This window comes from Megascapheus bottae, chromosome 19, assembly GCF_031878675.1.
Source record: "Megascapheus bottae isolate mThoBot1 chromosome 19, mThoBot2.hap1, whole genome shotgun sequence".
Taxonomy (NCBI): Eukaryota; Metazoa; Chordata; class Mammalia; order Rodentia; family Geomyidae; genus Megascapheus; species Megascapheus bottae.
The window spans coordinates 27,124,477-27,138,282 of NC_143527.1; the positions used below are offsets into that span (position 1 = coordinate 27,124,477).

The 13,806-nt window shown below is 46.6% G+C and overlaps 1 protein-coding gene across 10 annotated transcripts in view; it reads right to left on the reverse strand.

The window, feature by feature from the left end:
- Positions 1-6,464, reverse strand: part of Fhod3 (formin homology 2 domain containing 3) — a 400,155-nt gene extending 393,691 nt beyond the window's left edge. For all 10 annotated transcript variants that reach the window (XM_090353236.1, XM_090353234.1, XM_090353233.1 and 7 more), the window contains exon 1: positions 6,285-6,464. In XM_090353236.1, coding sequence (XP_090209362.1) covers positions 6,285-6,449 — 165 coding nt within the window. In that variant the 5' untranslated portion in view covers positions 6,450-6,464. The remainder of the gene's footprint in view (positions 1-6,284) is intronic.
- Positions 6,465-13,806: the final 7,342 nt, after the last annotated feature.

Consider the following 13,806-nt stretch of genomic DNA (forward strand, 5'->3'; position numbering starts at 1 on the left):
CTGGGGCTGTTGCAGAGCATATCCAGGGTGGATGCTGCAGGGCACCACTGGGAGACGGCTCCAAAACTAGCTGTGGGCAAGGAGCAGGAGGAGCCTGAGACCCACAGTGGGTGGAGGGAAGTTGAAGAAGGTGACCTGTTGAAGGTCACATGTTGGGAATTCTTAGGGAAGAAGGTCTTCTTCTCTGCATTTTCAAAGATTCAGAACAAAGAAGTAATGAAGAAAACCTTGTCTCCTTGTGTACCTCTGTTACCAGTCCAGTGCTTGTTCTCAGTCCAAGTCCAGAGCTAGATTTTGCTGCATCAGAAACTCTGACACCCTGTCTAGTGAGAGGACCATCATCAGGTTCAGAGTAAGAGCCAAATGTAGACCTGATTCTAGTGTATGGATTCTAGTGCTATGGCAGCAACACTATCAATTGCAGAGGAAGAGCCAGCTCCCAAGTTGGCTAGGTGCTGAGTCGTGAGGGAGCACCAGCATCCAGTGCTGATCTAAAGGCATCTCTCACTTTGGCCCAGGTGCTGGGTCATCTCTTCATCTGAAGTTGCCCTTTCTTTCTTTGGTCCATTGAGGGACTTGAACTCTGGGCCTGGGCGCTGTTCCTAAACTCTTCAGCTCAAGGGTAGCACTCTTACCACACTGAGCCACAGCATCACTTCTGGTTTTCTGTGGCTGTTTGGAGATAAGAGTCTCATGGACTTTCATGCCTGGGCTGGCTTTGAACCATGATCCTCAGATCTCAGCCTCCTACATAGCTAGGATTACAGGTGTGAGTCACTGGTGCCTGGCTCTATTCTTTATTTTGTTTGCACTTTATTTGCTAGAGAAACGAAACTCCTATCATTAGGATTTTTCTTCCTTTTTCTTCAGATGGATAGGATGAAGCTTAACATTTACTGAAACTTAATTTTCCCCATTCTCTTGGTTTCCAATTAGGTCTACAAACTTCCCACCCCACTCTCTTAACACCAAAGGAAAAAAAAAAGCCTCTGACCATCTCTGTAAAGAGCAGATGCTAATAAACTAAGATTCAAATAACATGGAGAAATGGAGCAGACAGGCAATTCTCAATCAAAGGCTTTTCCTAAGGCAAGCGCAGGCAGCAACAGAACCCCTGGACCTGCAGTGAGGAGGTGGCCAGGAGCAGTGGCTGGCTGCCTGTGCCTAAAGAAAGCAAAGTTACCAAGAAGTTTCGTCCCTAGAGAGAAACACACGGTGGAGAAGAAAGGAGAGTGGGGGAGGGGTGTTCCTGAGCTGCCCTCAGCATGTTAATCAGTTTTAAAGCTGCCACCAGTAAGAACTAACATTTCATAGGCAGGCGGGGGGGAGGGTAAAGGCAGCCCTGTTGTTTTCCTGAGAGACCCAGGTTGGACTCTCCAGACAAAAGGCACAGACTCACAGAGGGTCAACCCTGAGAAGAACTTACTAGAGCACATCCATTTAAATCACAGCCCTGTGACAGACAGCCGCATGCAAAGGCAATGCAGCCACCCCTGCCCCACCCCCACGGGCACCGGCACAGAGAGCATGTGCTCCGCTGGTTTTCTAATAATGGGACACAGTTGGCTACAGGCTTGGAGTAAAAAAAGATCTGACCTTAAATCCTAGCTCCTTCACTTAAAGTAGTATGGGACCTAGACAACCTGCTTAAACTCCCTGGGTCTCAGTTTCCTTATTTTTTTTTTCTATCTACATGCTAGAGTCACTGTAGGAATGAATGAAGTTTTATGTGGAGACTCATAGTTCAGTCCCCAGCAAAAGCTCCTTACATATTATAAAGTCCCATCCCTTCTTCCAACCTCCCACCCCCTCAAGATTGCTATCAGTCTGTTCCAACCCAGATCCTTTGCTGGGAGCCATGACAGCACCTGCTGGACGTCTGGCTGGTCTGTGGCGATGCATGAAACAAAGCCAACTGACCCATAAAGGGTTCAATCCCATGATCCTGATCTCAGTATCGAGGCTCCAATCAAATGAGCTAATTACAGTGGACTCAGATTCAACATTGCTTCTACAGAAATACTTTTAGCCCTTCCTACAAGCCTTCAATACTGTGAACCTAAGATTCTGTGACACAACCCCCTCTCACCAACTTTACTAATGGCCTCATCTTTGAAAAACCTTCATGTAATAGAGCAAACAGATGTGTCCCTTAAGCGGATTAAGATAGACATTCAGTAGTGCAATAATACCAGTGGATTTGTGCTCTAAGACTAACATTGATCAACCAACTTAGCTCCCAGCTTGTCTTAGCACTACTTAGCTTCTAGGGTAATATGGAGAACTGAGCAGTCAGGTCTTCACATCAAGAATTGATCTGGAACCCAGTAGGTTGATACCGTCCTTTGCACAGGAATTATCAGGGTACTGTGTTCTGATTCAGCAGATAGAGAAGGCCTAAGGGTGTGGAGCAAGAGCCCAAGGGTTGCCCAGCCTGTGCTTGATGTAGCAAGGATCTAATCCTCGCTGCAGTTTCAACAGTTTACAACTTTACAGCTATTTTACAGATATGACAGTTGAGGCAACAAGGCAACCACTAAGACAAGGTAGTGAGAAAGAAAGAAACATGGGAAACTCAGGACCAATTTGTGGAGAGATCCACTTCTTGTGAGAATAATCAAGATATGAAAATAAAGTTCATTAAGAACTTGGAACTGTCAGGCACCAGCTCTGTAATTCAAATTTGTGTGTGCAGGTAACTTCTTTCCACTCTTGGTCTCTCCTGCTCTGAGTTGCAATAGTACCAGTATCTGGCCAAGAAAGTGGTTAGAAATAATAGGTAACTAAGGCAGTTTCTGGCTCAAGGAAGTGTCTAAAATATGGTAGTTATCATAACTATACATTCTCCAGCCCACAATAGGCAACAACAAGACCTTTCCAGAGTTAAATTACTACATCATAATTTGACAGGTATGCTAGTTATAGCATTTTTATAAAAATATTTTACAATTTCAGCGGAAAAAATTCTGTAGATCCTTTAAGTACCATTAACATCAGTTAACCCACAACACATTCTAAGCTTTAAAATATCTATGATCCTATTTTGCAGTGTGATATTTTCTGAAGTAGAAGTCCATCATTACAATTTCTGTTTAAAGCCATGAAGTTGGGGGGAAAAAACATCTAGTATGCATTTTTTGAAGACAAAAAGAAAAAGACTTGTTAAATCCAGCCAAAACATATAAAATACTGAAATAATCATCTCTCCTGTCTTGACCATTTTTGCTATCAAACCAGTGATGTATTCAATCATCCTCTCTGAAATACTATGAAGTTAACAAACTTCTCTTTTGTTTCTTTTTAATGTATCAGTTGGGAGTAGGGAGCGATTAAGTATAATGAGCACAATATCTTATTTGTGCCCAACAAATGACAATTCCTAAAGAAATCAGTAGGCATCAGCAAAATTAATATATTAGGACTTAAGGCATCCAAGTTTCAACCAGTTCAAAGATTCTCAGGACAGGAGAGTCCCTAGGAGATCTTTAAAAATTAACACTAGCGGGACTGGGAGTTTGGCCTAGTGGTAGAGTGCTCGCCTAGCATGCATGAAGACCCGGGTTCAATTCCTCAGTACCACATACGTAAAAAAAAGCTGGAAGTGGTGCTGAGGCTCAAGTGGTAGAGCTCTAGCCTTGAGGAAGTCCAAGGACACAGTGCTCAGGCCCTGAGCTCAAGCCCAGGACTGGCAAAAAAAAAAAAAAAAATGAAAAATTAACACCAGCAAAGGGGGCCTTGTTGAGGCTGATTAGAAGGTATATTCCCCTGTATGTGAACTCATTCAACTGTACACATGCCCTGCATGCTTGAATCTGTGTTCAATCTACTCCAATCAAAAGTTACTCCCCCAGGGACTTGAACCTGCACAGCCTCTGGGAACATGTGAAATCACAGGGAGTACGGGACAATCTATGCTCATGTTTCTCCCCTCTTTCCATCACCCAGTGTCCTAGGCACAAAGAATTCCTCCCCTTACCAAGACAAGACCTAGACCTGGGAGAATTGTTCCCTGAGGCTAGGCCACTCCCTCACCGTGACCTAATTCACAGCCAAATTGGCAGCTACACATCCCTACCTCTGAGTATGAACTCTACCAGGCCAGGAAATACTGCAAGCTCTTACTCTGTCATGTACCATTCTCCTGCCCCTCACTCCAAGCCAAAAAGTCCTGGACACACAAAGGTAATGGGGGAAACTATCCAAAGTAAAGGATTGGAAGCCCTACGAAGTACCTCTGCCCATATCCATGAAGCTTCCAAAGGATGGATGAAACAGCGCTGAGGTCTCCAGTCACACAGACCTTCTCAGCTTCCTTCCCCAAGAATCTAAACTAGGCTAACTGCTCTGTCTCCATTTCTTTATCTCTAAAGTAGAGACAATAAAAGTCACTACTTCATGGGTGATCCAGTCATGTGGAAAATTAACCACTGTAAAGGCAGAGTGTCCACTCAGACACATAAATGTCCTGAATTCTGCTTTAAGAAAAAAAAAAAAAAACTCTGGTTAATAGAATCAGCTACTTGCTCAGCTCTGGATGTGGGGGTCGGGAGCAACGCAAATCTTCAAATGTATCTCAAGGCCCTTTGGACAAAAAATTCTGAGCCTGCAGCTGCCTGACTCTCCATAGGACATCTGGCTTTGTGTCCACAGAGAACACTGTAAAAGGTTCTGTGGCCCAATTCACTGCCCAGCTGAGGCTTCTAGTTGGTGGTAAGCATAAGAAGGCAATGCCAGAGCACCAGAGTCCCCCTCCTACTATGCCAGGAACACTGGAGCAAGAAGGCTATGGGGCTCTCCCATGGAAACATAAAAACATACTTCAGCTCCCAGTTTGAAAGGTCAGCCCATGCATATAGCATCTGAAATTCAAGGAAACCACTTCAAGGTCACAAGGCCACAATTACCAGTCTTCTGTGGTTTCAACAAAAGATCACTGTAACAAGAGACCATAATGAATGGGATAATCATAATGTGGATTAAACTCTGAAAACTTTTAACTGAATCCACTGACTGAGGAGATGCAAAGAATTTACTAAATGAATCTGATAAATCTATAATACATTATTCTGCCCCTTCGTCTTTTAAATCCAGCATGGTTTTATGACTGTGACCACCCTTTCAGGGAGACAGAAAGAATGAGATGAAGTTTACCCCTTCCTCCCTCCTGAAAAGTAAGTGTAATGGAGTGCTGCTACTCTAATAGAAAGAGGACATAGCTTCCACAGTCCGCTGCTTCCCACACACCCTCCTCCTCTACTTCCAAAGCCCAGCGTCATGAAGAAATCGGAGCCGTTTTTCTATACCAATTTTGTTCTTGGAGTCAAGGGTTGTCACTTCCAAATATTTGTCAATGTTGACCTTCAAGGAATAAATTATCTCCAAACTCTGATACGAACCCAAAGCAGAAAATCTACAGAGTTGAGCATTCTTCAAGGTGCTGTCATTCTCTTCAAGTGGGAGGAAGCATTTTGCTGGGTAACTAAATGATTAGCTTTCAATGCCCGGCTCTTTGCAACAATCATTTTGCAAGACGCCCGTCCTCCTTCAAAGGGGGGCGAGGGAGGCGGGGGAAGCCCCTCTTACCGGGTAGACTGAGACGCTATTCTTCCCAGGGGACACTCATCTGGGGCTCCAGGCTGAGGCTTTGTGCGCGTCGCCCCCACCCCCCGTGCCCCCGCCCCCCTCCCACAGAGACTGCCCCTCCAAGGTTCCCAAGGCCACCTGCTTCTCAGAAGAAAAAGGCGTAACTGTGCGCGCCATCTCAATGCGCGGTCGGCGTCCTCCACCGTGCCCCCCCCCGGGAAAGAGGGGGAGGCGTCCCTGGGTAGCGCGCTTTGTCGGGAGGCCGCCCGCAGCTCCCCAGAAGGCCCCACAGAGGTTTCATCCCAGGCGACCCTCCCGGCTTTCCCTAAGGAGCCAGAGTCCCACGATGCCCGGGGTTCTTCGCGCACCCCAATCGGCGACCTCCCGGGGACGCTCACCGGCGACGAACCCCAACCCTCCCACCTGGCCGAGCTAAGGGCGCAGCGATCGGGAACCTCCATCCTGCCTCCGGCAGGCTCCGCACCTGCTCCGCTGCCCCCGCCACCAGCTCCGCGTGGGAATGTGGGTTTGCCCTTCCTTCCCGCCCAGGAGGGTCCCGCTCCAGCCCCGCGCCCCTCTGCCGCGCCGGGAGGGCTATCTGCGCCTGGACACCGGTCCCTCGGGGCTGCGCCCAACCGAGCCCTCTTGCTGCGCCCTCACCCCCTCGCCCTCCTTGGCCAGGGCTGCCCCTCCGGTCGTACCTTGTGCGGCGCCCGCAACAGCCGATGAACCCCGGCCAGCTGGGTCCCGAGCGCGAGGTCCTCACGGAACGTGAACAGCGGCGGCCGGCTGGGCTCCGGGAAGTTGGTGCTGTTGAAAGGATCCGTGTCGTCCAAGAACTGCACCCGACAAGCCAGCGTGGCCATGATGCATCCCTGCGCGGGGGGCGCGGGCCCCGGGGTCAGCGGGCCCGCCTGGCGGCTGGACGCAGGGGAGGCCGCAGCCGCAGCCGCTCTCAGGCTCGCGGACTCGCAGGCTCCGGCGCGCCCGGCTGCAGCCCGGGCTCCGGCCGCAGGGGGCGGGACGGGGGTGGGACCGGCGCACCCCCTCCTTCCCCCTCTGGCTTCGGCTCCGCCCCTTCTCTGTTACCCGGGCACCGGGCCCCGCTGCTCCCCCCACCCCCGCCCGGACCCGCTATCCCCACAAGGAACCCGAGATCCCTCGGAGAGGCGATCGCAGCCATGCGCAAATCCTAGCCGCTGCGGCGGGTGGGGAACGCCTCGTGCCCGTGCGTCCCGCAGCCCTGCTCTCAGCTGTATCCTATGGATCTCGGACACGGGGCGTCCTTCCCCACCAGGTAGACGCCTCGGGAGACGTTGTAGCTGAGCTACTGCAGCCCGGATTCGGGAAAGGCTCGGAGGCGAGGTCGCTACCTGCAGAAACAGGATGATGAGGCGGCAGCAGCCAGGATCTCAGAACACAGAGAAGTTGCCGGGTGGGGAGAAAGAGGCTGAGAAGGACTAGGAGCCCAGGCGGCTCCTTCTCGGAAAACGAGTGTAGGACACACCGGGAATGAGCAGGGGACACCTTCTCCCGCCCACCCCGCCCCAATTCCGGGCCTGCCCCCACCCCCATCTCCAAAGCCTGCCCATCTCCAGAGGCCTCTCTCCCCAGTTAGACCTCTGGCTTCGACGGAGAGGGAGACATATGCGACTGGGTCTTGGAATCGCAGAAATGCTGGGGAGAACCGGGGATCCCCTAGCAGCAGAGAGGCTGAGAAGGAAAGCTTTGCCGCCTGCCAGCCTGCCTCCGCCGAGCTGGAGCAGCGGGCCTGGGCGCTCACTTCGCTGCTCACGGGCGACTCCCTGCGTTTCCGAAGGGAGACGTTCAGGGCTCTGCATTTCGTGGCCGCGTTCCTCCAGTCCCTCTTACAGAACACCAGGGTAGTATCCACTTGCTGCTCTTAACCACTCCATCCGTAAGGCATTTGCTCCCATTTCTCTAGTTTACAGGGAAAAGAATACCCTTATCCTATATTTTGTGACTTCATCTGCATTTTTATTTTGCCAGTCCTGGGGCTTGAAGTCAGAGCTCGGGCTGCAGAGCCATTTCCAGCTTTTTCTGTTTATGTGGTATGGAGCAATCGAACCCAGGGCTTTATGCATGCTAGGAAAGCACTTTACTACTAAGCCACATTCCCAGTCCTTCCTCTGCCTTTTTGACGTCTTCCTCTCTGACTACACACACACACACACACACACACACACACACGATTGATTTTCATAATCCCATGACTGTCCTTCCTCCTTGTAGTACATTTTGCTGCTTGACTCTGAATAAGCTTTCTAAATATGCCTCGTGCCAATGTACCAACTCTTCCTGGCCAGAATATCAAACTCCAATCCTACTCCTTTAACACCAGATCCTTGCTTCCATTTTCACCATCCACTTCCCTGAGATCCCCCTGGCTATCTTATGTCTCCTGCTTCTCCCAACTTGGATACCCAGGGCCTCCTGTGTTGCCCCTCCCACAGCTGCCCCCTATCGCTTAGATCCCTGCCTGTTCCTGCCCCCATCTAACCTGTCTGATGACAGTGAGTCTACTCAATGTCTCAAGGTGGGGGGAGGGGACGACTCTCAGCCCATTAAGCCCCTTCCCTCAGGCTGCTAGAAACTTCTGCCACTTTCCTCTGACCATTGATCCTGGCCAGCATGCACTGAAGCTTAGCCATCACAAACCTTAGCAAACATGTGCTCATCTCCACCCTCCATCTATACCCTAGGTCCCTCCTAGGGACCCAGGTTTCTTCCTCTTTGGGATCCTCCCTTGAGAATCAGTGCTGGTTTCCTGACATGCAGCTTGCTGCAGCTCCATAGGGTCTGCCTCAGTCTGGTTTAATGTTTTGCTACTGATGTCTTGAAACTCTTTATATTTATTTTAGCAAGAGGTCCATTCTCATTGTGCTCTGGGTCCCACAGTTAGATGACCAGACCTGATGAGAATAAACATTCAAGTGTTTTCTACCTTAAAAGCTACATTCGGGCTGAGAATGAGTGCTTGCCTCAAAAAAAATAATTGAAAACATAAACTACCTATTAAAATTTTAAAATATATTTTAAAAGCTATATTGTTTAATGTTTTATTACATAGATTAATATTTATCTATGACATACAAACTCTCAGCTTAATTTTAATTATGTTCTAAAATCTAAGTGCCAGTGATTGTATATAGAGATTCCCTTCTTGAATATTTGCTTCTTAAACATGTCATTTGAAATATGATGTAAAAATCAATGTTAATAAATTCTTTAATAAAAAACTGAGAAAAGAAAGCTATATTGTTGTAGAGTGGACCTGCTCTAACTCCTTTATCCATCCCCTAGCTAGCTTCTGGAAGAGAAACCATATTTGCTTCTCAGCATTCTCACTGCCCCCTCTGCACACTCCACAGGATTCAGACCGGAACTATCTCTACCCTTCTGAGACCAGCAATTCCAGCCTAATTGCCTTATCTAGGGGCAATTAGGATTAGCTTTGCTTCCTACTTGGGGACAGCACCTGTTGCTGTGGACCATTCCTGTCCCAGATTCTCTTCTCCTCTCTAACTGCTCTATGCATTTTCAGTTCTCCTCCTCTCTTTCAGCTACTTCTGGAATCTTCCTGGTTTCTGAGCTCCCCTTTGTCCCTTCAACATCTTCCCCAGATATCCCTTGGCTTAGTACTCTCCAATCCTTGACTTCTAGGCTCATTTTCACCTGAACAACACAACATCCCCATTCAGTTACCACACCACATTAAATGGCAACCTCCACCCACTTCTCCAACCTGACTCCCTTACAAAGCTGGTGTCTGCTTGGCTCGATGCCTAGCACAGAGAAGAGACACAAGCAATGTCCACTGAATAAGGAGGCATTTCACTTTTCTGATGAGTTTCCTTTCCCTAGGCTAACATTCTCCATGTGGCCTTCTCAGAGCCACCAATCATTCTAAAAATGTGCATTTTCTGGGTTCTTACTCTTAAGAGTGAAATCTTTATATGACAAATCTCCCTAAATCTATCACTCCAGGCATATCCATGGGTATTCCCCATTTTACACCCTAGAGTTCTAGAGCCCTGTCTAGCCAGCCAGCCTAACCCACCTGTCTTTCAACATTCGTTTCTAACACCAATGCCATGCCTTTGGAGCGCTGTCTCCAGCTCCACCCTAAACAAGGTTAACCCCACTTCTCTGTAGTCTCAAGTAGTTTATATGTGTCCATTGTCCATAATGGCTTATCATATTCCTCCCTTACTAACCCACAACATATCCAAAATTGGAATTTATCTTACTGGCACCAAAGATGAAAGACTTTAACATATCATCTATATTTAATTCTTTTAAGGGGAAAAACCTTAAAAACCCTTGAAATCACTGTTAGTAATATTTTTTTCCTCTGAGTTAACTGTCAACTATCTTTTAAGTAATTTCTCTTTTTTGGGGGGGGGGAGGTACTATTCTTTTTTCCAGATAATTTTTATTGTAATTAATAGAAGGGTTACATTACATTCGCCAGATGGAAGGTACATTACTTCACATACACTGATACCCTTTCTTATGTCTTGGTCCCCATTTCCCGCCCCCCCACCCCCACCCTCATCTTGTTTTCCCCCCTTTCCTATCCAATTTCAAATAACCAATTAAGCATATATAAAATATATCAGATAACAATGTGAAATATTGTAACAATATGAGATAACCAAGGGAAAGCAAAAGAGATGAGAGATAACATAGTACATTAAGGACAACAATCACTCATTATATGGCTTTTGTTTCTATATCCTAGAGGTCCTTTCATTTAGCATCATACTGTATGACCTTATGTATCTAGGTTTTGCTCTATTGCAAATCTCTGCTAGAAGAGTCTAAGGTTTCTACTGATTATGGCAAATGAGGGAAACCATTGAGCCTATGTTCCTTTGAGTCTGGCTTACTACACTTAATATGATTTTTTCTAAGTCATTCCATTTCCTTACAAATGGGGAGATGTCGTTCTTTCTGACAGCAGCATAGAATTCCATTGTGTATAAATACCATATCTTGTTGATTCACTCATCAACTGAAGGGCATCTGAGATGTCGAACATTTCTTTATGGGTCTATAGCCCATTCTTATTTCTTCTTCAGTGAAGACTCTCTTTAAGTCTCTGGCCCATATTTTGATGGGTTGGTTGTTTCTTTGGAGATTTGTTTTGGAGTGATTCAAATTTTGGAGCTGTTGATATATTTTAGATATGAGGCCTTTGTATGTTGTACGGTTAGTGAAGATCTTCTCCCATTCTGTAGTAATTTCTCTTTTTTTAATGCTATGTTAGCCTTAAAGGTCAAGTGATAAAAAAAATTATAGCAAAAAAACCTGGGAAAACCAAAAAATTATAGAAGAAATGTAAGCATATGGCTCAAATGATAGAGTACTAGCCATTAAGTGAAAAATCTGAACAAAAGCATGAGGCCCTAAATTCAAAACCAGCACCAAAATAACTAATAATAATACTAATAAATTAAAGGCTATATCCTATTCCTTGTGACTTGCTCTGTCCAAAAGAATATGGTAGTGGGGAGTCAACGACTCATATCTGTAATCCTAGCTAATCAAGAAGCTGAGATCTGAGGATCTCAAAGCCAGTCACCTGAGTTCAAAGTCAGTGTAGGCAGGAAAGTCCATGATGCTCTCATCCAATTAACCATCAAAAAGCTGGAAGTGGAGCTGTGGCTCAAATGCTAGTGCCCAGCTCCTGAATTCAAGCCCCAGAATAAGCACAGAAGAGGAGGGAGAGGAGGAAGTGGAGGAACTGGAGGAGGAGGAGGAAGAGGACCAAGAGGAGGAGGAGGAGGAGGAGGGGGAGGAGGAGGGGGAGGAGGAGGGGGGGATGATAGTGGAAGTGACATGTGACTTTTGAACCTGGGCCTTGAGAGACCTTGCAGCATCTTCTCTTGCCCTTTTGAAACACTGTCTGAGACTACCAAGCCAAGAAATCAGGTCTAGTCTAGCAAATTGCTACTGATGACTGGAAACATGGTTACTGTGCTATGTAGCCATGACACCATGAGCAAGATAATTGCCTACAATGATTGAAGGAAAGATGTGTGTCTAATAAACTTTCTTAAGGAGGTCTCTAAGCAAGATGTTACCTGCATCTATTGGGTGCATCCAGCCACATATTACAATGAATTCTGTTTGCAAATGTAAGTTAGAGGAGTGCATGACACGTGGTGGATCCTACAATGAAGCAATTTCTCATCCCCAGTTTGTCCAGACAGCAAAAGATTCTCCAAATAAATTATCTTGGAACCAGGCACCATTGCCTCACATCTGTAATCCTAGTTACTCAGGATGCTGAGATCTGAAAATTGCAGTTCAAAGCCAGCCCAGGCAAGAAAGTTTGTGAGACTCTTATCTCTAATAAACTACCCAGAAAAAAAGCCAGAAGTGATGCTGTGGCTCAAGTAGTAGAGCACTAGCTTTGAACACAAAAGGCTCAAGGACAGTGTGCAGACCTGAGTTCAAGCCCCAGGACCAGAAAAAAAAAGTAAATGATCTTGGTAAAGATCAGTTTTAAAATGTGATTTTTTAAACTGCTAAGATCTGAGCGAGAGAGAGAGAGAGAGAGAGAGAGAGAGAGAGAGAGAGAGAGAGAGAGAGAGAGAGAGAGAGAGAGAGAGAGAGAGAGAGAGAGAGAGAGAGAGAGAGAGAGAGAGAGAGAGAGAGAGAGAGAGAGAGAGGAGGGAGATCTCAGATAGATTTAAGGCAGAACCTGATAGATCTCTTAAGGGTAGTGTTTGACACAGCCTGACAGACTCAGTGGAAGAAAAATTATAGTGTTTGTCCATGAAATAAATCTTAAAAAATCTTAATGCTTAATAATCTTAATAAAACTATGATTCAGAGACACTTCGCCAAGGTTTTTGAGAGTTGTACTGGCAAAAGCAGTGCCAGTTTGGGAACACGTAGCTTGTCTTTTAGGTCAAAGACTTTATCTGTACACAGATTCAGATAGGAACTTCTGCCATAGGTTTCCAGCATCTGCCTGCTTGCTGTCCAGTTCCACAATCAATACCACTCAATTTAGACTTCTGTCAAGGCAGCATTCTTTTTCTAGGTACCAATTTCTGTTTTATTCAGTGTCTATGGCAGGAAAAACCACACCAAAGTGAGCCTGCTTAAAACAACCACTTGATTGACATTTGGGGGGTTCAGCATTTGGGCTGGACTCATCTAGGATCACTCCTGCAGTTGCAGTGATCTGGAAGCTTCATTGGGCTATCAGGATTGAAACAGCCCTTCTTTGTCATTGTGTTGTATACCAGCTGGCTGCTTTAGGGGATCTCAGTGGATGGATGGCTTATGTCCCTCCATGTAGCCTCTCATCCAGCACTGATAGATCTGGATTTTCCACACTGACTTTATGGCAGTAGGCTAGCAAAGAGGTCACAGTAGGGTCTCTTGAGCCCTGACATCTAAACTAATGCTGTGTCTGCAACTTTAGGAGGCAGGCATGGAGGAGCAAAAGAAGTTAAGGTCAGCCTAGATCTGAGAAGTGGGGGAAATAGTTCCTATCCCCTACTGGGAGAAGAAATCTGGAACTCACATTGGGGCAAAGAGGACTAAGTATCCAGCTGTGTGGGAAGTCTTACAGTCATCTTTGCAACAATCTAACACACAGGATGTGATGTTCTACATGAAAATTATTTTCACTGAGAATGTGAGTCATTGCCTCTGTACCCAGCAGGTACACTGTTCATTCTTTTCTCCAGCCTTCTCCTGTTCATCAGGTTGTCAGTCTGTGGGATGGGTGTGTATGTGTGTGTACACGCCCCTTCCCATAATACAGCTTGAATTCAGAGCCTGTCCCTGACTGATTTTTGGTCAAGGCTGCCACTCTACCACTCAAGCCACAGAAGATTTTTGGTTGTTAATTAGTAAATAAGAATCTAATGGAGGGCTGGGAGTTTGGCCTAGTGGTAGAGTGCTTGCCTAGCATGCACGAAGACTAGGGTTCGATTCCTCGGTACCACATACACAGAAAAAAAGCCGGAAATGGTGCTGAGGCTCAAGTGGTAGAGCTCTAGCCTTGAGAAAGTCCAAGGACAGTGCTCAAGCCCTGAGTTCAAGACAAGGACTGGCAAAAAAAAAAAAAAGAATCTAATGGACTTTCCTGCCCAGGATGGTATGGGCCCACTATTCTCAGATCTCAGCCTCCTGAGTAGCAAGGATTACAAGCTTGAGCCACTGGAGTTAGCACCC